This window comes from Semicossyphus pulcher, unplaced genomic scaffold (genome assembly GCF_022749685.1).
Source record: "Semicossyphus pulcher isolate SPU_LCO1_2020_fin unplaced genomic scaffold, fSemPul1.0.p SCAF_13, whole genome shotgun sequence".
Lineage (NCBI taxonomy): Eukaryota > Metazoa > Chordata > Actinopteri > Labriformes > Labridae > Semicossyphus > Semicossyphus pulcher.
The window spans coordinates 30739456-30762460 of record NW_027211637.1 but is presented as its reverse complement, the minus strand read 5'-3'; the positions used below and the strand labels follow the sequence as shown (position 1 = coordinate 30762460).

Sequence of the window (23005 nt, the reverse complement as noted above, 5' to 3'; positions counted from 1 at the left end):
GATTTATTCCACCCCTGGGGGAAATGAGAGAGTCATCGCAGCAAACGTTACACGACATTAAACACTGCAAGGCAGAGAGCAGCAGAAGAAGCACGGTACACTTTCAGAGGGCTGATGCCCTGCTGCACAAAGTGTCAGAGTGACTTCAGACAAAGTACGACGGTTCTACTGCAAAATAGCAACAGTAGTAAAATGGCTTAAAGTACTTTTTTATTTAAAAGAAAATATTTGAAAATAAGAAATAGTCCAGCAGCATCATAAGTATGAAGGATCTTCTCTCTGTCCCTCAGTGCCGTCGGAGATGCCCAGTGGTTTCGCCACCCAGGGTTGGCTGATCGGACTCATCAGCGCCATCGTGCTGCTGGTGCTGATACTGCTCATCCTCTGCCTCATCAAGCGCAGGAAGGGAGGCAAATACGCAGGTAACACAAACTACACTCACAATCAAACACACGTTCGTCTGTAACGAAGAGTCTGACGCTGAGGTTTCTTCTACAGTGAAGGACAAAGAAGACAAGGAGGTAGACTCTGAAGCTCGGCCGATGAAAGATGAGACCTTTGGAGAGTACAGGTGAGACTTTACTCACCCCGAGTCAGAGGCGACAGTTTAGTTTATTCATTTACTGGAAACATGATGCAAAGACTACAGACTGCAGAAAGGGACATCACATAATGGCTTCATGTTTAGTCAGTTTGTCACTTAAAACAAGTGTCAGAGATGAGATGATCCTTTAACCGCAGACAGAAATAAGCAAGGAGGTAAATACAAATAAAAGTAAGAATAGATTAATTAAATAAAATAACCGTCAGACAAGCAGGAGTAAAACACTAACCTTAATCATCGTATAAGAACAGAACCAAACATGACATCATCTTTGAGTCTATACTACAGATGTTTTTTGGAGACTGAGGATTTTAGTTCACAGCTTATTTTATATTTAAAAAGTTGTGTGTTTTAGAAACTTAACATCTTAAATGTTAAACATGAATGTGGATTTGTTCAGTTTAAAAAGATACAACAGAAGAGCCTCATCTCAGTTTATAAAACATCCCAGCTGACAGTTATGTCCAAGGCTAATTCTTTAGTTGGTTAAGTTGACAAGCTAGCATGCAGACACTGATACCTGCTATTTATTGCTAATGATATAAATAAGATAACAGCAGAAATGCCGTCTTCTTGGAGGCTGCGCACAGAAAGCTGTTATTTGGCCAATGTTTTCACAAATGCAGCTGAGAAGTGAAGTAGAAGTAAATTAACTTTCACAGCTTAATAAATGAGTCCATATCATAACGTTGGAGGGTTATCGGGTTCTTCCTCTAGTGAACAGTCTACGTTACTGTCCTGTGTCACGCTGACATCGATGCTGCCGCTCTGAGTCGGAGCATCAGTTTCCTCTCAGGAGAAGCTGCTGTGGATCCATTAAAGAGCTCAGAGCTCAGGAGCGCTTTATAAGGAGCGATGGAGTGAAGCCGATCTGATCCGCTCACATTAACCTTCTCACTCACACACACCTGCTCTTACCACTCGCAGCAACCTACTTTTCCAACAGTGCATCTCTGATTTATATACATTTAAAATAAAGTACTTTAATTTATTTAAGCAAGTTCTCATTCTATAAAGTAACATGGTTTACTATACATCAAGCATTGTCCTCCTGTGTTTGTACTTTAATTAACAACTTTATTAACAACTAATAACTTTATTTTGGAATGAAACCTCTGACGTATATTTAGCTCCTGTTTTACACTAATGTCGTAGCTGCTTGCTCTGTTTGTCGTGTCGCTCTAACCCCCTCGGCTCTCCTCCCTGTTTATCTCCTTTTTGTGTTGCCTTAACGCTCTGCCTGCAGATCCCTAGAGAGGTGAGGACGTTACAAAGTCTAACATGCATGTTCTGCTGGTGGTGTGACATTAAATCTAATTAACTAGCAGCTTAATTGTTGTGCATTCTCTGCATTTTCTTTTGTTTTAATGATCTTTAATATCTTCACAATACGATTTTATTTGAGCTTAAATGTAAGAATTTACAGGCAGAACTAATGTATTTCCTGACTCTGACGTCTTTCAGCGATGCAGATGAGAAGCGCTCAGACAGCCAGCCGTCTCTGTGCGGGGAAAGCAAGCTGGGCAGCGACGACTCTCTGGCTGAATACGGAGACAGCGTGGACATCCAGTTCAACGAGGACGGCTCCTTCATCGGCCAGTACAGCGGCCGGGGGCCCGTCCCACACGGCAACGAGAGCTCCGGTCCCGCCTCCCCCGTTAACGCAGTCCCGCCTCCCCCCATCGCTCCATCCATGTCGAGCATCCTGAACCGGCCCAGCTAGACACACACTCATTACAAACACACACACACACATACACACTGCCTGGCTGCAACAACAACACAAAAGGACAGACCACTCCTGACTTCACTGCCTGTAATGTTATAGTGCAAGAACACACACACACACACACACACACACACACACACACACTGTCTCAATACATTCCACAGGTTTATGCAGTGAAGCTGTTTACAGGATGTCTCACCTTTTCTACTACAAGTTTACACACAAACACACACACACACACACACACACACACACACACACACACACAAGCAACCGGGTAAAATCAGATCACCTAACCTTTCACTCTTCTGTCAGAAAAACAAAGGGCAGAGCCAGCTGCTCCGGCTGTTTGTAACTTCAATTAGAAGAGGTTCATGCATCAGTGTATTAAAGCGGGTTTAATTACTCACATCAGTTCTTGAATGAATGTTTACACACAGTAACTGCCTGCTGGGACGCCTGCAAAATGGCCTCTAACGGCTGCAACGAAATCCAAGGTTTCTAATTTCCTGACAAGAGGTAGAGCTTTCTGTTTGAGTAAGATCAGCCGCTTCAAACCTCCCAGACTTCAGTCAGACTTCAATTTTAACCTTGCAGAATATGGGAGTTACTGGTCTACCACTGCTTCAACTGATGTTCTGCAAGGTAAAATTACTGTTTTTTTCGATGGAGTCTGGTGGCTTTGAAGAGAGAGCAATGAATTGACTGTTTCCGGTTAAAAGAAGGATCCTACCTTTATGAAAAAAAGTCACATTTTGTAGGGATGCTTTCCACGTTAAGAATGGCTGAAGCAATCTACAGGAGCAGTTCCAAAACTTTTATACCTGTCTGTGATCTTGACCCACAAATATCAAAAACAAAAAAAGGGACTCAGTTGACTTCTGATTGGATGCTGCCACAGACGCTTGGCGGAGGGCTTTAATAGTCCAGATATGTTACGATTGACTGCTTCACTCCGGTCTAATAACTCGTGCTTAAACGTGGTGTTGGATTTACAAACAGCTGGTGCAGCCGGGGCCAGGAGAGGAAGATGGCGGCTGATGTGATGAAGAGTGAGATGAAGAAAAGGGAAATCATTTCATGTTGTCTGACAACCACATCTTGTACAAATACTCATTTAAAGTCATATTCGTGTTTTTATATACATGTCACCATTTTCAGTTTTTCACTTTTTGTGCATCGTTGTCAAACGTCACCACTGTGTGTCTTTGTTTACACTGTTTGTGTTTGTGTGCATGTGTCTGGGAATGATTTGGCTATTTATCGATGTGTGCGCGGCTGTCAAACCTAAGATGCATGCCCCTCCCTGAGGCATTTAACGATAATTCAGTTTATATTTAGCATATGAGTTACAAGAGTGACTGATCCTTTGTGTGTGTGTGCGCGAATGTCCGTGCTCTCCATCCCTGCCCTGTAAGCTGCAGCGATGGGAGATCTGTTGCCTTAAACGAGAGTCCAGTTGAGCCTTCTCTCCTCCCTCTTTCTGTCCATCCGTCTGTCAATCATCCATTTCTCCTCACATGCAATCCTTTTTCATCATCTATATCCTGTTTGCTCAGGAGCGGGATCATACGGTGGCCCTGAAAGCTCACAGCACTGCAGAAACGTCCAGTTAAGGATCACAAAAGCACCTGAAGAAACACAGCTTCATAACTGTGGTGAGAAATGCAGCATTTAGACATAACTGGTGCAAAGACCACACTGTGTCTTCCTCAGAGTGTAACAGTTAAAGGTCATGGTTCCTTCTAAAGTCAAACAGAGGTCAGGAGGATCACCAACTTCTTAGCGTGCAGTTCATTGAGCTTTCAAGGCCACCGTAGAATTTGATTACAGACAGACAGACATTCCTATGCATACACCCCCCCGACACACATGTACACTGACGCATGCATAACGTGGAGGCTAATGAGAATGACATGGAGGTCCTCTGTAGCAAAACCATAAGGGACCCTCTGAAGAAGCGAGGGAGGAAGGAGGACAGAAAAACAGGAGGAGGAAGAGGAGAAAGAGAATCTGACGTATCGTTCTCTGAATGTAAATAGAACCTTGAGATTGTCATTTTTTTATTTCCATTGCTTCTTTTATAAGATGAACAAATTGTAATTTTTTTTATTATCTGTTGCTCTGTTGGATTTTGTACTGCGGCGCTCCTCTGCTGCAGCTTTTGTATCATAACCCCCCCACACGCCATCGTCTCCTCTTAGGTTTTCCTCTTGTGTCGATTAGCAGCCCAGAGACATTTAGAGAAGACTAGTGTCATAGCGAGAACAACCACCCCTCCCCTCAACAAGTGTCTTTATAGCTCTTAGTGATGCAGCAGATAATATCAATTATTGAGAATTCATGTCATAAATGTTAACATTTATACGCCCTGCCAGGGCAGTACTGTTGTAATGGACACGGCGAGATGATGTCGTCCGCAGCCCTTGACAGACGATACTGGAAATAAATCTTAATACTAAGAGGGTTTATTTTTGTGGCTCCACTGTGCCAGACAAACTCTGTCTGACAGATGATGTGAGGGAAGGTTAAACTAACCAGGGACTTCCCCAAGTGTTTGGACCCCGAGCTGAAGTTTGTTTTTAATGTTGGTGGAGCAGAGAGGGACGGGAGACAAACGCCTAACGAGTCATTTCTTCGGGTGTGTTTTGTATTTTTAGTTATTGTCAACAAATCCCATGACATGAAGTCCATGAAGTCCAAAACAGGGCCCGGCTGTTCAAAGGTAATCTGATCGGATTAAAGATATCGGATTGGCCCAAATGTCGATAACGGGTTGTTTAAAAGAAAAATAGGATAAAGGGATAAGATTGTGTAATCCGATCTCGGCTTTTATCCGGATAAAACCTGCAGGTCAAACAAAACAACATATTTATAACAGTATTGATACTTCAGACATTTTATTAACATGTTGCTTTTGAATTGACATTGTAGATGAGGTCAACTTTAGGTTTGTGGAAAAAAAGAGATTAAGCATTTCATCCCATTAAAATATTTCGCCAAATAGCTTCAATATCAAACATAAAATGTTCAAATAAAAGCAACTTTCAGGATCTTTTATTTTGTGCAGATTTTGGCGCCCCCTGTGGACAAAGTATTGAGCATGAAGTCCCATTTAGAGCTCTGGTAATCCTTATCTGCATGAGGTGGATCGAATCCAGTTTTCTTTAAAAAAAACGGGATAAAAATAATCGATTACCTGATCCTGGATAGAAAAACAGTGGATTCCCAAATCCGGATCATTCTCATCCGGATGAAACCTTTTGAACAACCAGGCCCTGGCTGAAGCTCTCAGATCCATGCTGGCTGGTTCAGACCCAAGATGTTGATCTCTAAAGTTCCTAAAATGTTTAATAATCATTTGTTTTTGATGGACAGTTATCAAAACATATTTTGACTGATGTCGTGTGCATATCCATGTGCTGGATCCACAGCTACCATTTTACTGAACAGTAGAAGCTGTGTGTAATACAAAGACAATGTTATTTTGAATTGTAGAGCAGTTAAAACTATAGTTCAACGATTCTTCTACTTTGGAGCGGGGGCATTAGCTCATGACAGTTTTGTGCAAACTTTGACAGAAATTACATCAATAAACAATAAAATGTTAAGAAAATATAAAAGTAATTGGAATAAATAAACTCAAGGGAAGTGGAGGAAATATAAAAACTTATGCTGGCGAAGGACAAAAGGCTAAATTCAAGGCTTCAGAGCCGAAGTCCAAGCGCAACATGTTGCCTTCTTAAACATCTCCCAGGTCTCGACTCCTGTCCGTCTCTCTGCTCCTGATGCTGACTGTACAGCCCTGTCTGTCTGCCTGTCTGTCTGTTTGTCTGTCTGTCTCTGTTGCAGCCTACTTTTATACATATAAACACATTGGGAAAAAAACACAACATAAAAACAAGTAAAAGTATTAAAAGACAAAAAAAACAGGCATAAATAATAACAATCCTGCAAATAATAACAACAACAGCGCTATTATCAGTTACGGTGACGGTCAGTATTGTCATCATAGCGATGATACGATCAGTAAGTGTCGCAATGAAATGAATCAGTGTGATGGGATCTAGCAGGGACGTGATAACACTGGAGACGGGAGAGTGGCTGTGATTGTGTGTGTGTGTGTGGAGGAGGGAGGCTGTGGTGTGTGTGAAAGTGTGTATGTAGGGCAAAGGGAAGCTAGGGAGATTTGGGGTTCAACACTCAAACACACATGCATATATACAGAGGGGGTGGGGGTGGGGGAGGGGTGTACTGCAATATTGAGGTGTGCTGATGTTGTGCCTGCTTGTTGCATTGTGCGCTGTACTGTAGCTGACAAACTAACCCCAGACTGTCAACTAATTAATAAACATGGACTACGCATATCCTGAACAGACCTGAGACCTCATTCTTCTTCTCTTCTTCTTGTGTGTGTGTTCTTGTTATCAGTCTTTATGGGGACTTGAGCTTCAGGCCATGGAAGTGAGGACACTTTTGCAAAGTGAGGACATTTTGGTCTGTAACTTTCTGAAAGGGCGGTGTGAGATTTGAAATTGTTATGGTCAGCACACAGCCTTAAAAGAAAGACAAAATGGACTTAAAGTAAAAGCTGCAAAAGTACTTTCAACGTAAAATACATCGCAATCCGAAAAGTATCAAAACACAAGGTGTAAAATGGGGTGAAAAGTGCATTATTTAACTTTAAACTTTAGCAAAGCATGACTGTAAAGTAGCAGAAAAAGCTCATGTTAAGTGCAGAAACCTCAAAGCACATACATGCAGTTCTTGAATTTAAGATGTTTTGTGTGACTGAGTGAAAGACAGGGAGGTAGATGTTACAATTTCATTTAGCATATATTTATTTATTTTGTCCAAAGCAAAGCACATCTGAAAGTTAATGATCATTTCCGATGGCTATGCCTACTGCGAGCAATTTGGGGTTCACTTCAACATGTGCATGTCCTTCCAGTTGAGACAACGACTCTACCACTGAGCCACAGCCGCCGCCCATGGGGCCGACGCTGTGTGGAATGTAGTGAAGCAGGAAATAGTCTGCTAAAATTACCAGCCTGTACTTGTGTGTCATATGTCATATGCCACTTATCATACGTGTGTTTAGTGTATCAACTGTCAGAAGTTAAAATACAATCATATAACAAACATCCAAAATGGGCCGTTCTGTGTCATGAGTATTAAGAAGTTCTAATTTACCATTTGAGAAAATAGTGGAGTGGCCCTTTAAATTTTGTCTGACATTCAGAATTTTATTTGAGAAAGATTTCTGAAATATGAGCATCAAATGAACTCTAAGTACCAGAAGTTACAGTAATTGTTGTGGAGAAACTATTGATTCATATGTTGATCGCTTAAATGTTGCAGTTTAGAGTAAATTTTAAGTTCTCCAAACACTGCTGGGAACTTAACCTGTGATCCTTCCTGATTGATTGGTTGTTTAAATCTCGTTTATCTGAATCTGCAAATTAACTGTCAAAGAAAATGCAGTGAAATAGAAGCATAAAGAATATCTAAATATTATAGTTAAGTAAACTGTTAAGTTAAGTTCACACTCATATGCAAATATGAGTGTGTGTGTGTGTGTCTCTGCTACACACATAACCACAGAGAGCGCGTGCAACATCAGCAGGACGCTCTCCAAAGGACAGGACAGAGGCGTGGCGGATAATGGAACAATTATTTGAACAGAGACTCGTAAGATCTGTTTGTTGTCTGACAGGCAAGAGGAAGAAGGCGAGAGCCGGTAACGAGGGGTTAAACCCGGAGGACCAGTTTCCCTGACGCAGACGGTGTGTGTGTCTGAATGTGTGAGTGTGTGTCCGGAGGAATACTAAACCGGAGGGAGCACGGTGACGGAGGAGGAACAACATTTCAGGTCTAATGCGTGTTGTGACTGGGCTGCATACTGACCAAGCATCCCGAAACAGAGGCAGGGACACGCAAACTGTCCATGCTACACGCTACATGCACCGACATACACACACTCACTCATAACACACACATTCCGCCAGGAATAGATCCGGAGGATGAACGGAGCGGCGATTACGCAAGACGGGGCTGAGCTGCAGGGGGGCGCGGGGAGGACGCTCCGGTTCCAGCGGCCGCACGGTGAGTGACAGCGACACACAGACACACAGACACACACACACACACACACACTGCTGACGGCGGTGCATGTTCAGCAACTAAGTTATGTAATGCACGCACACGCTTCCTCTTTATGTTCATTCATTTGAGTTGCAGTGGAAGAAAGACAGAGATAGGCCTATGTTGTGCGCGTGCGCGACCCGTGACGCAAACTGTTGATCACTCTCATTGATTTACGAACAGTGCGCGTGGTTGTGATCGCGTGGTTATCATGGTGAATAAAATGAAATCAAAAGCCTGAATCAGATCATTCAGCCAGCCACGCGCTCCCTCTCTCACGCGCTCTGCACAGCCCCTGTCACGTCATTATATAAGCGTGGTGATACTTCTGCTGGAGCCTATGAGATTTTTGGGAGTAGTCCAACATGGTACAGCATGCGCTGCTTGTTGTCTCCCCCTGCGGCGCGCGGGGTGGACGTGGTGGGCGGAGGGTGTTGGGTGTCAACGGCCGCGTCCGCGGCCAGTCCGGGAGACGGAGGGAAGCTGCGGATGAGACCGGAGAGAGGAGGGGGGCCTGAGCTGCACGCTGAAGGACGCTGTGCGGGGTCGTCCGGCGTTTATTTTGGGATGGAAAGGGGGGTTGTGGGAAGTCGTGTGACGCGGAGCAGTGACCCACGTGGCTTCTGGATATCTGCGTGAAGAAACAAATGGAGTCCAAGCAGCAGCAGCAGCAGAGCGTGCCACCGGTGCGGCGGACGCGGCGCGTGCGGTGCGAGAGCACAGGTGAGCTTTGAAGCTTCCAGAGTGGACAGATGATTAACCTGCAGTCTCTCGCTATGTCTCTCTTTCTCTCTCTCTCTCAAACACACGCACACACACACACACACACACACACACACACACACACATGCTGGCTTTAGTCACTATGTGGTATTTACATATATGTGCAACATTTCCTAAAGCCTTGCATAACCATAACCACTTCTTCACTAAACCTAACTCTTTCTAAACTATAACAACTTCCCCAAAAATCTGTGTTTTACCTCTGAAGGGCACTTTTTTTGTCCAAACTGCACAAGCGGTCCCCAAGAACTGATCTTAAGCCAGGTGTGTGTCCCTGAAAGTGACTGAAGTCATACACACACAAACACACAGAAACACTGCATGAAGCGCTGCACAAGTTGAATCCTGAATCCTGGAAAGCTGTGAATGTGTAAACATGCTAATTAGTGCTGTGGTGTGATGTTTACGTGAAACATGAGAATCCTGGTTATTTATATTGAGGAGTGTTTAGGAGCCTTGATGTTCTGTACCAACGAAACACGATCAGACACCTTGAGCCGGTGTTAACATGCCACAGGAGTCTGGTTTCTGTTGGATGAACCCGTAACACATCCAGGTAGCTCCAAGCCAGGATACAATGTTTACATGGACAACACAAACAGGATACTTCAATAATCCGATCAAAACCAGGACACCAGTGAGCAGGTCAACTCTGTAAAGTGCAAATACCACAGTGTGAAAGTTCTTAAAGCACAAAGACAAACACTCCGAGTCCTACTCAGGTTAGGGTCAGTGGAGGAAAAAACTAAAATACACTTAAACACTGTATGTAAGCAAACATTTTAGGTAGTTGGTAGTTGGTGGGTAGTTTACTTTACAACATGTGAAGTGAAAAGTTTTACTTAGCAGACGCTTCATCTGGGAGTTAATACAACACAACTAACAACTACTAACAACAGGACTCTGCGGACCGACTGGAGTTTGGTAGCTCGTTCCACCACCGGGGGGCGACTGAGGAGAAGAGTCTAGTTAGAGACTTAGGGCCCTGCTTTGATGGTAGTACCAGGCGCCTTTCATTGGCGTAGTGGGCGGGACGGAGTGTAGACCTGGGGTCTGTTTCATAAAGCAGGTTTATTGAAAACTCTGAGTCTGTTAACCCTGAAATGAGGGAAACTCTGAGTTTTCCGTTTCACAAAGGGAGGTAACTTAAGCTCTCGGTCAGTTACCGTAGTAACAGACTCTATGAACCTCATCTGGTCGTGAGCAGGTTTTCTTCAGGAAACTCAGAGTTACGCTCGGTCTCCTCCCTCTAGAATATAAAACCCTTTTTATTTATTTAAACTAACACATTCAGTTTAATCAACATGAATTATAATGTATGTGAAGTCAGCATCATGTTAGGGATAAAGCTAATGCACATTAAAACAGCCACTGAATGATATTTAATCTGTTTGATATTTAAAATATGATTGAAGTGCTTCCATGTATGTTTATTTCTCCCGCTGCATTGCTCCTAAATTAATATAAATTTTAGCTTCCGGTCGTGATTAAGTATTAAATAAATAGACCAGTTCAAACTTGCGCATTAACTCGAGCAGCAGTTTCTTCCCACGCCGCTTCTCTCTCTTTTGCAGCTGCAGCCGTGTTACTTTGTTTTTCTAAAAACATGCTCGTATTCGCTGAACGTCAGCGTGATGATTTCGAGCTCCACTGGTGTGACGTAGGAGGACCTCTTTTTGTGTACCGTTGCCATGGTGAATCGTGGCATCGGGGCTCCATTAATGCTGGCTTTTTACGGTCAGCGTGCACACACTTAACTCCGGGTGAACCTACTCAGAGTTGATTGAACTAACTCTGATCAGCTGTTCTGGAACCAAAAACTCAGAGTTTCCTATCTCAGAGTAGATCAACTCAGAGTTCAGGGTTAGACTCAGAGTTTGTTGAACCTGCTTTGTGAAATGGACCCCTGGATGAGGGAGTTCAGGTAGGCAGGAGATGTTTTTGTTGTTGTTTTGTAAGCGAGCAACAGGGTTTGAATTTGATGCGAGTGGCAGCTGGGAGCCAGTGGAGGGATATGAGCAGTGGAGTGACGTGTGCTGTTTGGGTTGATTGAAGACCAGTCGCGCTGCTGCGTTCTGGATCTTCTGCAGAGGTTTGAATGTGTATGCAGGAAGGCCTGCCAGTAGGGAGCTGCAGCCTGAACCAGCAGGTGTGTTGCATGCTCTGAAAGGTAGGGTCTGATCTTCCTGATGTTGTACAGAGCAAATCGACATGATCAAGCATAAAATATACACATGATCATCCTGTAACGTTAGATGCATTGGAGTAAACTATTAAACAATATAAAGGGTTCAAAATGAGCTCATTGTACTCTTTGTTTCTGTGTGGGTGCTGTTAGGGTGCTTTTTAATGTCTCGTTTTATGTGTGATCTCGTGTTAGTTTGGGGAGCTTTTTAATGTCCAGTCTTCTTATAATATCTTTGTCCTCTTACTGATTGTTATTTCCTTACCTGCCCAGGGACCACCGGCAACACATCTCACCTTGTTATATATAAGGTTAATGTTCTTTGTGCACTGTCCCTGCTCAAATAAAGAGTGTTTGTGGAGGGACAAATGAAAGATCAAAAAATATTGGTTGCAATCAAATCAGCAGAGGCCGAAAATAACTTCCTTCTTTTTACGCAGAATTCCCCTTCAGCGTTTAAACAGCAGATTTATATCAGATAATGGCGTTTTAATGTAATATTTTAAATGTACAGTAACCGTAGTAACCGTCTTTTAAATGTGGTTAAAAGGATGATTATATTTCCATCAGATATATTCAGTGAGGGGCGCTGTTTGGCTCAGTCGGTAGAGCAGGCGCCCCATATACAGAGGCTACAGTCCTCGTCGCACTGATCGCAGGTTCGACTCCCGGTCTGCCGATCATTTGTGCATGTCATCCCCCGCTCTCTACTCCTGACGTTTCCTGTCTATCTTCAGCTGTCCTGTAAATAAAGCCAAAAGGCCAAAAAAATAATCTTTAAAAAAATAAAATAAAAAGATATATTCAGTGACAGTACTCTGTTAACCTGCATCACCGGGGCACAGCATGATGATTTTAACAGATATGTGTCCTCACATATCACTGCTTACACCCCCCTGGCCAGAGAAGCACCTAACAAGAACACACACACTCTCTCACACTCTCTCACACACATACGCACACACTCACTCACAGGGCTGGGTTGATGCATCACTGTCTATTAGTCATCACATTAAATCCCGGTCGAGCTGCTCAGCGCGGTTCTTCCTGGTTTGTCAGCTGACACCACTTCCTGTATGCTGGGGCAAAGTTTAGAGTTGTGCTCTGCGATTGGTCGGATGGATGACCTCATATCTGGGCTTTACCGGGACAGTGAAGGTGACTGACAGGTCATCCAACCAATCAGAGACTCTCAGCAGGTGTGCTGACTGACAAATGACTCGGATCTCCTCCCCCGCTGACACCGTGTGAGAAAGTTTAAAATCTGTACGCTCACCTGGAGAGCTCCTCTTTGCTCCGTCCTCCTGTTTAACACACACACACACACACACACACACACATAGACACACATAGACACACATAGACACACAGACACACTCAGTACAGAGGTGTATACACACACACACACCTGGCTGTTGTAGCCATGTCACAGACACAAAGAAAACTCACTCAAAACCCTCTGGAGAAGACCTGGGTGCCATGGATGAAGAGCAGGCTGAGTCAACGCAGAGGCTGTGAGTACACACACACACACACACACACACACACACACACACACACACACACACACACACACTGCCTGACACACATTCAGCACATGACACACTTTCCCACACACATGGATAACACATTGTTTGGCTTTGTGGCATCTAACGTCAGTTGGACAGGTTTGTACCTGTTCATTAAGGAGGTGTCAGACTGTTTAATGAGAGCAGAGCGACTTAGTGTGTGTGTGTGTGTGTGTGTGTGTGTTCAGAGGAGCACGGCGTTCCCTCTCTGTGAGAGGCCGGAGGGACGTTCACCCCAAAGGTTCAGCATGAGGCCACGTGCGCACTCTTTACTCCATCCTAGTATGACTAACTACAGCTAGCAGCTAGTCCTGATACTCTCTGCTGCAGCATGGTACATCCTCTGCTAGGTGACATCTAAGCATGATTTCCTTTATGAATGAACAGTGTTGGAATGTGTTCTCAGATTTCACGTGCCTTAAGAATATCCTGAAAATGAGTTTGCAACTGTAAAACTGGACGTTAACACCTCCTGAAGTCAGACAAACATTTGGTTCAGAAATACGTCGACTGCTACTTTCTACTGATTGATGAATTGTTGGTCAATGTTTTGTATTGTCGTACGGTATTGTTATCATAAGCTGCTGTCCATGTACTGTAACCTACATTAGTGCTGAAACATGAAATACAACACGTCTTCTTTTTAGTGTTGTTTGCACATTACAACTTAAAGCTCGTTAAAACAAGGACGACTTCCAAAGTTGGGAAAGTAAAACAGTAAATAAACAGAAATACAGGTAAAAGTTTGGATGCATGAGCAGCTAAATGTACTCGTAAAGTTATCCAGCTTTGTGTCCGTGTAAGCCGACATCTTTATATTTTTATATTCTTTCTGTATTTGTGTCTTTTAGAGTTGATGCTAAAGTGTTTTTATCGACGGCCTCTCGTTGTATTTCACTGCCCGTCTGTGTGAGCATGTGACGAGTAAAGATCTTGAAGACACAGCAGTGGACTGTCAGACAAGTCCTTTACTGTAGACAGAGCCAGGCTAGTCTTTATGCTAAGCTAAGCTTATAACTTCTAAATACATCACTCACAGTGGGGAATGTAACCGCAATAAAATGTTGGTTATGCTTTCAGATCGGATAGGGAAGGTGTTTACAGATCCTTTAAAGTAATACAATTATATAATAAGTGAACCGCCTCTGTGTGTCATAAGAGATGGAACATGTCAGTGAGCTTTAGAGGAGCGTTGTGTAACTTTACACAGAGCCAGGCTAGCAGTTCCCCCCTGTTTCCAGTATTTATGCTAAGCTAAGCTAAACAGCTCCCTTGTTTTTAATACAACACTCAAAGGTGGGGATTTAACAGTTACTTAAAAGTACCAACACAAGTGTGTAGATGTCTCCACTACAAGTCAAAGACCTGTGTTAAGAACAAAATGTCCCGCTTCTCTCTCTGACTGATATCTGATTCTGTCTGACATGTTTAAACTGATGCATCGATGTTAGAGCAGCATTCTGGAGGAGCCAGTTTGAACTGCTTTGTTTACAGTGAAGTCCAGTTTTTAGGGGTCGCCGGGTCGGGTCATTAGATAAATGTGAGGAGCCGGGAGATGATTAGGAAAGAAGAAAACAGTTTGACTGCAGGAATCTTTCATTTCTCTAATATTTGTTGGTTTTTTGTGGTCAGGTTTTTTGGACCTCAAACATTTCTCTAAATGAAACTGTGAAAACACATTTTATTCCTCTTAACCTGCCATTTATGTTTCTCTGAGAAGTACTGGAGAAGATGGATGAACGTAGCAGCAGGAAATGCTCTGCTCTTGTAAAGTACAAGTAGCTCAATGTTGCACTTAGTAGTTCATTACAGCACTTGAGTACATGTACTTTACACCCCTGTGGACTGACCCTTGACTAAATGTCAGGAGTCATGAGTCATGGTTAGTATCTACGTAACCATCAAGAACAAACAAGGAATCCATCACATTTGAGGTGCTGGAAGAAGAAGTGCAGGATTTAGCTCGTATTCCTACAAATGTAACGTTGGTTGAAACGTGGGTGGTGTATGTCAGACGTGTAATAGTTATTTTAACCAGAGCTCTCATGTCCTGGCCCTTTCTCTGCGCAGCCTGACTGTCACTTATAAACAACCTAAATTGTCGAGGGAGGACGCTGGGTTACTCAGAGTTTATTCAGCGCTCAGAGATTTTATCACTTAATGTTCTTTATTCAAAGACTTTTGTGCACTCATACATGTGTGCCTATGTGACGTGGTTTGTGTGGTCTGTTCCTTCTAAAATAACTGTCGGTGAAGGTGAAGCCCTGCCTTATTTCCTTTTATGGTTTTGGCAGGATTCCTAAGAAATTCCCAGGTTTTCCTCCTTTAAGCTATCGAGCGAGAAGGAGAAGAAAAAGAAGAGGAAGCGAGACGAGTGCTAGAGCTCTGATCTCGATTCTCTGAGCAGAGGGTGCAGGTGTTACATTGGGTGTTAGCACCCACCCAGCTGTCCCAGATCTAACCAAAGTTCATCGTGGATGAGTTCTAGGCCTCTCAGCTCTGTGGCCTCGGTGGTTTCTGAACTGCGTCAGTCTCAAGGATGCAGGTATCCACCCTTTCCTCCCCTCACAAAGTGTCTCAGAGTTTATCAGCTGCAATCGTTGAAATACGGGTTGACAGATGAAGTCAACAGAAAGTTCCCAGACTTCCAACCGTCTGTTTTGTTCTGTGGAAGTGATTCTCCGCTCTGCTGATGACTCTCTTGGATTGATGAGCTGTGTGGAAATGCACTGCGACAAAGCTGATGACCAGCAGTGCAAGCGAGCGTTGGCCTCATGTGCAGACTGACTGAGTCACTGACTCCACTGTGTTGTGTTTTCAGGCCGTATTCGTCCCTGTCGGTGAATAGGCTCACGAAGGTCATCTTTTTACTCCATCTACAGGTTAGAAATGAACAAAGTGTGAATGTGAAGGTGTTTATGGGTAGATTATGTTTTCTTTGGACTGAGTAAGGCCAGCTGTTTCCAGTCCTTGTGCTAAGCTAAGCTAATTAGCTCCTGGTTGTAGATTAAATGACCTCTATCTCCTCCAGAGGTAAACACTGAATCTTACCCTTCAGGACTTGTAATTAACTTTGAATGCAGGTCGTTTTTAGAGATTGCTCTGTCAGCATTCAACCTCTACATGAACCTGCGTGTAAACGAACAGTTGCAGCTCAGGTGTGTTAACTGTCTGTCGGTGTGTTTGTGTGTTTCAGCCTCGGTGCCCCAGTTCACCAACTCCCCGACCATGATCGTGATGGTGGGACTCCCGGCGAGAGGGAAGACCTACATCTCTAAAAAGCTCACCAGATACCTGAACTGGATCGGCGTCACGACTAAAGGTATCACATGACCGGCCATGCGGGGTTACAGTGAGACTCAGGTTTCACACTCTTTCTTCTTAAACCATCATGATCACACTGGTACGTTCCAGCTCACGGACACATTTAGCATCAAACTAAGACTTAAAATCAGCTTCTTTATGTGAATCTTCTGAAGACAAAATGCAACGCAAACACTCCTCGTGCTGCACGCTGTGTTTTCAGCTGCTTCAACAAGTTAGTCGTGCTGTTTGCGGCGCAGACGCAGGTTTCATGATGCTGATTATTGTTTCTTCTCAACATCACTCGCCCTAAACCTGAAACACCTCCAACAAGCGATGATGAGTCGTTTCGGGGGGCCGGTGTTTCAGTTTAACGAGCGACTCGCTCTCTTCCTGTTTTAGCGTAACAACAAGCAGCGTTCAAAACACGACTGAGCGTTCGTCGCCTTCATGACGTGCGTCGCCTTCATGCGTTTGCACAAACACTTCAGAGATGTAACAGAAGGATGTTTTGAGCTCGTAATGAAAAACAACAAACCACGACAACCGCAGACACATTCAGCTGAAAGTCACCAGTTAACACGGTCACTCGATGAACCTAAACACGCTCTCTGTTGTTTACTCTTCCACTCTGAACTGGCGCTGCAAGCTAAGCGCTCATCACATGACATGCCTCTCCATCGCCCCCTGGGGGAGCGACAGTGTAACTTGTGTCGTGAAGTTTGAATTGAGTGAGTGCTCGAGCGAGTACGAGAAAGACAGAGGCAAAGGAGCAGAGAGAAAGTTAAGCTAACGTTCTACATCGTATCGGGGCTTCATTCTGCTCACATGTAACTTTACTGAGCTCCAGTGCCTAACTCAGCCCTTTGGGTTTTTTGACACATCAATGCACGTTATACAAATCGACGTATTTCTGTAACTGATGACGTCGACGAGTCGCCCCAGCCCTATAGGTAACGTTAGTTTTCTACGCGTGGGATTAATATCAGAATAATTGTGCAGCCCTGCAAAGACATCTTCAAAATAAAACCTCCACTGAGATTATTTCAAGGAAAGACAAAATATATTTGTGTTCAGTGTGATAATAACATAATAATCATTTATATTATAAAAATTGATTTAAAAAATAAACCCCAGCATCATTACTTCTCTTTGTGTTTCAGTGTTTAATGTGGGTCAGTACAGACGAGACGCCACACGTTCCTACAACAGCTTCGAGTTCTTCCGACCCGACAACACGGAGGCCATGAAGATACGCAAGTATGAACCTTCACTGCACAGGCTCTCTGCTAACGCTGAGTGACTTTAAATGTCTCGTCTCTTCGTTATATGAGTCGCTTAAATATGTATGAAACCGGCATGACAGTGTCGGCGTGTGGGGGAGGAAGTGTGATCTTCAGAGTGTGTTTTTCTGTGCTCAGGGCCTGTGCCGTCGCTGCCCTGAAAGACGTGTGCGACTACTTCAACAGAGAGCTCGGGCAGGTCGTGGTGAGTCAAATCGAACACGATCAAAATCTGGGTTTGATTTTGTAAAGATTCTTCAGAACTTAAAAACTTTAAATCCTTTTATTTAGTTAATTTAATGTTTATATTAGGATGTAGTTCTGTAGCTCTCTGTTAACCTGGTTTTCTGAGCACTTAGATTAAACCTGCCTATAAATACTCGCCGTATCTTATTTAGTCTCTTATCCGTCTCTTTTTTCAGGTTTTTGATGCGACCAACACGACGTCCGAGCGCAGAGAAGTCATCCTCAGCTTTGCGAAGGAGAACGGCTACAAGGTCTGTTTCGTTGTTTTCGCTCGTTACAAATAAAAATCATTCTTCTCCTGCTACAAGTCCTCTCCTCTTCTTTCCTCACCTGTGCAGGTTTTCTTTGTGGAGTCCATATGTGACGATCCAGAAATCATCGCTGAGAATATTAAAGTAGGTGAACTGTGCGTGTGCGTGTGTGTAGGAAATGTGTGGTTCTATGATCACTGATGGAGCCAGGGCCCAGTGTGTGTTTTCCTGTGTGTGGTGAACAGACTGAAGCGAGCGCGCGGTGCTCAGAGCAGCAGGCGGGAGCTGCCAGGTCACGTGTGTCCGTCAGAGATCTGCTCTGGCGTTTGTTCAGTAACAAGTCCGTTTGGACATATGGAGAGCAGTCCTCCTGCTGTGCTCCATCCTTTACTTTCTCTTCCTCTTTTTTTCTTGTTTTCACTTCAGTTTAGCTCATTTCAGTTTAATGCTGTATGTCAGTTATTGATGAGTTTGTGTGCGGTTTGTGCAGCTCTTAAAAATAAGTGTTGCTGCAAAAACAATGCACGTCTTCAGCGTCAGTTTTTCTCCTCCATTCTCGTCACGCCTCAGACTGTCCTCTTTCCTTTAAAACACAGTTTTTAAAATGAAACACAAACAGACACTGGTTCTCTCACTGGAAACAGTCGTGGTTAATGTAATGCCTTAAACGCAGCAGGACATAAAGCTGCCTGAATAGCCTCCCTGCTGTGCATGTAGGCTGCAAGAGCATTTAAAAATGTAAAACTTCAAAACAGCCGCTAGCGTAGAAAACAAAGTCAGTAGCACATTATTTCCCCCCCCCCGTAAAAGATGTGCGACGAATCAGGGAAGGACGCATTGTGACTGATGAGACCCAGTCAGAAGCAAAGTGTCTGCATCCTCGTTTGTATTTTGAAAGACTAATTTAGATTACATTCGAGCAGATAAAACAATAAACCTAGGAAATAAAAAGTGTTCTCATACTCTCTCTGTGTCTCCTCACAGCAAGTGAAGCTGAGCAGTCCGGACTACGTGGGCTGTGACAAAGAGGAGGCCGTGGCCGACTTCCTGAAGAGGATCGAATGTTACAAGCAGACCTACGTCCCGCTGGACGACCACAAGGACAGGTGACGGCTTCTGCTGTGTCCAAGTCGGCACAGTGTTTCTATTTATATCCACACTGGATCTTTCCCGGCTCACTGTTTTACAGCGTTCAGTATCAGTGAGAGAAGAAGTTTGTCCTTTACGCAGCAAAGATTCAGAGGTGTTTGATTGACATGTAGCATGTCAGATTTTCATGCTTTAGACTGAATATTAGCTCCTATAACAGACATAAACATTCACCTCTTTATGAACTAAAACCTTCCCAATACTGAAGGTGTAGTTTGCATATTTCAACGTCCTTATATCTGCATCCTGTGAGTCTCAGAGATTGGATGGATTTGGATGATGATCAAACCTTTGATGCTCTGTCGCTCTGTTTGCATCAAACGATTTTCTTCTCGTGTTTTCGCAGGAACTTATCCTACATCAAGATCTTCAACGTGGGCAGCAGGTACCTGGTGAACCGGGTCCAGGACCACATCCAGAGCCGGATAGTCTACTACCTCATGAACATCCACGTCACCCCTAGATCCATCTACCTGTGTCGCCACGGAGAGAGCGAGCTCAACCTCGTGGGTCGCATCGGGGGAGACTCCGGGCTGTCGCCTCGCGGGGCTGAGGTGAGGACTGTTAGCGCTCTGTGTGTTGACTGTATGCATTGCATATCTTGTTTCTACTCTCATGTCCTCTCTTTGTGTGTCAGTTTGCCAGTGCTCTGGGTACGTACTTGCGCGGGCAGTGCATCAGTGACCTGAAGGTGTGGACGAGCCACATGAAGAGGACCATCCAGACTGCGGAGGCTCTGGGAGTCCAGTACGAGCAGTGGAAGGCTCTCAATGAGATCGACGCTGTGAGTGTTCTCAATATATTATTGTTCCATATTTGTGACGTCTAAGTTGATAAAACATTTAGTCTGGATTTCTTACTTTAAAGAACAATATGCTATGTTTCTCTGTGACGGCCATACTTCAAGACAAAAGCAGCATTGGATGCTAAATTTAAGCAGACTGATTAAGGTCAAGTTTAATGCTTATTCTCTTTGCTTTTAAAGTTTTCCAGTGAAATTTGTGCCCTCTTTATGTTTCCCGTTTGTTTGTGAACGAGGCGTGAGAAAGAGCTGTGTATTCAAACTGTGTTTATCTGTGTGCCGTCTCAGGGGGTCTGTGAGGACATGACGTACGAGGAGATTCAGGAGAATTACCCGGAGGAGTTTGCGCTGAGGGACCAAGACAAGTACCGCTACCGCTACCCCCGAGGAGAGGTGAGGAGGGAGAGTGACTAACAGGAGAAATGTTGTCCTTCAAGCTGCAGATTGTTCACTAACGTCTCTCTGTGCACTACAGTCGTACGAGGACCTGGTGCAGCGCCTGGAGCCGGTCATCATGGAGCTGGAGAGGCAGGAGAACGTTCTAGTCATCTGTCACCAGGCCGTCATGAGGTGTCTGCTGGCCTACTTCCTGGACAAAAGTGCAAGTGAGAAAAAAATACATTTTTATTTGCAGTATCACTGCTCAGGTCTCCCTGTTATACACGCACTCCTCATTTTAATGGGCCACATGCTGGCCTGCAGAGTCCTAGATATCGACAGTCTCCAGAGAGGTGAATAAAACAACACAAAATGTGTTTTTGTCATCAGCTCTCTAAAGGGGAATTCGAGTCTTTTTAAACCTTGACAATATTTTTTACATTATTTGGGCTGTAGATGACGAATAGGTACAAAGGTTTGGGGAATTGTTCCGGTGCAATGTGCAGTTGGCAGCCACAAAACGGGCTGTTATGGCTTCGCATCTGATCAAAGTACATCCACTCAAAGTGTGTGCCAACATTACAGAAAGGATCCCTACAGAGATAGACCTTTTTGTTACAGAGGAAGATGATTGTTTTAACCACACACAGACGTTACATCGCTCTCTGCACACACACCAGACTCCATTGACAAAGAGGTCATTTCACCTAGCTGAAAGCAGGAGTTGCTGGTCTACTTCTGCCTCGATCAAATATTTTTTTTTTGTGTAACAGAAATATTGTGAATGATTCTTACTAACCATTTAAAACACTAAAGTCACAAAACAACACAGACAAACTAACAGATTGAGGCAGTAGTGCACCAGCAGCTCCTGTGGCCTACACGTTAAAATGACTGCATTTGTCAATGGAGTCTGGTGGAACAAAATGTAGATTAAACCACCGCTGAAAATAGTCCCAAATAATGCAATATATCTGCCTTTTTGTTTATTAATATTAATGTTGGTTTTTCTTCCTCAGTGGTAACAAACTTGAAACTGAGAGCCACAGACAGGAAGTGAGACAGATTTGAGAGAAAGACGAATGTGTTGTTGGTTTTGGTCCTTCCCTGGGATTTGTTCTTACAAATACATCTTTAGCGTATTAAATGTCATAATTAAACAAATATGACCTTTCTGTCCCCCTGTGTGTCAGATGAGCTGCCCTACCTGAAGTGTCCTCTCCACACGGTTCTGAAACTCACCCCAGTCGCCTACGGTCAGTCTCTCTGTTCAGCTTCTATTTTGGGTTCCCCTCTTTAATCTCCTCGTCCCTCATTTGCAACATGACTCCCCAAACCTTTGCCTCCTTCATCACATTCACATCACATTGTTGCTGTTTCTCTCTCAGGTTGTAAGGTGGAGTCCGTCTTCCTCAACATTGAAGCTGTCAACACGCACAGAGACAAACCAGTGGTAAGTTAAATTATTACTTTTCTTTTTTAAACGTATAGGAAGGCAGAGTAGATATGAGTTGTGTATAAACACAACAAGAACTGACAATCACAGGGTTTGCATGAGCTGCATGTATGTGACCTGACAGGTGAAACTCAGGGCAAGAAACACCCACAAGCACAGTGACTTAATAAACCTGGGGAAGATGTATATATATATATTTTGTACACTATGTCACCACAGGCTCCTCTGTTATAGGCTAAGTTAGCGATGGTAGCTACCGCTGTGGTAACAAAGCTTAAACATGGGCCATACATATTTTGGGATTTCATTGAATTATTCAAAATTACTACTTGTTGTTCTTCACTGGCAAAAACAGATTGTCTTCAACACAATGCCTTCGGGTCAAAGGATCTCTGCAGAGAGAGACCTTTTTGGTTAGGTAAGATCCCCCTTTTAAAACCAGAAACATCTGTTCCATCACTCTCTTCAAAGCCACCAGACTCCATTGACAAAGCAGTCATTTTACCTATCAGATAATAACAGTTGCTGATTTAGCGCTGCCTCGATCTGTTGGTTTGTTTGTGTTATTGTGTGTTACACAAACTTAGTTTTGGATCCTAAATAACCATTTAAAACACCAAAGTCGCACAATAACACAAACACACTGACTGAATAAGGCAGTGGTAGACCAGCGACTCCTGTCCTCTATGAGGTAAAATGACTGTTTTTGTTAATGGAGTCTGGTGGCTTTGAAGATAGCGATGTAATGATTGTTTCTGGCATTAAAACAATCATCTTCCTCTGTAACAAAAAGGTCTATATCTGCAGGGATCCTTTCTGTCATGTTGTCACACACTTAGAATAACAATCTGAGCCTGTCAGTGGAAACAACAAGAACTTTTAGTAGACAGGGAGCATTTGCCTGCACTGATTACTGCTGCAGCCATTGCAGCCTGTTTTAGGGCTGCAACAATCCACTTTGCTACCTATTAGTCTTTAAGACCCCCTAAATATGTTAAAGTTTAGAAATTGCCCCCTTAAATAATGCTGTAGATACAAATGATAACCAAAGGCAATGTAGAAAAAAAAACTTCTTTTATGAACTCTCACCTCCCTCATCTACTTCTAAAAATGATTTTAGCCAT

At 43.7% G+C, this 23005-nt stretch overlaps 2 protein-coding genes across 6 annotated transcripts in view; both read left to right on the top strand.

Moving 5' to 3' along the window:
- The window catches only part of LOC138589303 (neural cell adhesion molecule L1.1-like), a 54871-nt gene extending 48162 nt beyond the window's left edge, over positions 1-6709 (top strand). For 2 of the 3 annotated variants that reach the window (XM_069659528.1, XM_069659526.1), the window contains 4 exons: positions 291-422; positions 499-571; positions 1851-1862; positions 2069-6709. In XM_069659528.1, coding sequence (XP_069515629.1) covers positions 291-422; positions 499-571; positions 1851-1862; positions 2069-2327 — 476 coding nt within the window. In that variant the 3' untranslated portion in view covers positions 2328-6709. The remainder of the gene's footprint in view (positions 1-290; positions 423-498; positions 572-1850; positions 1863-2068) is intronic. The other variant, XM_069659527.1, reaches the window with a different exon arrangement.
- A 1343-nt stretch (positions 6710-8052) lies between these two features.
- LOC138589248 (6-phosphofructo-2-kinase/fructose-2,6-bisphosphatase) overlaps positions 8053-23005 on the top strand; it is a 19109-nt gene continuing 4156 nt past the window's right edge. Inside the window, exons 1-13 of one of the 3 annotated variants that reach the window (XM_069659450.1) lie at positions 8053-8438; positions 16210-16335; positions 17480-17576; positions 17738-17804; positions 18022-18096; positions 18184-18240; positions 19081-19202; positions 19592-19799; positions 19883-20029; positions 20336-20440; positions 20523-20652; positions 21619-21681; positions 21814-21878. In XM_069659450.1, coding sequence (XP_069515551.1) covers positions 8357-8438; positions 16210-16335; positions 17480-17576; positions 17738-17804; positions 18022-18096; positions 18184-18240; positions 19081-19202; positions 19592-19799; positions 19883-20029; positions 20336-20440; positions 20523-20652; positions 21619-21681; positions 21814-21878 — 1344 coding nt within the window. In that variant the 5' untranslated portion in view covers positions 8053-8356. The other 2 variants (XM_069659448.1, XM_069659451.1) reach the window with 2 other exon arrangements.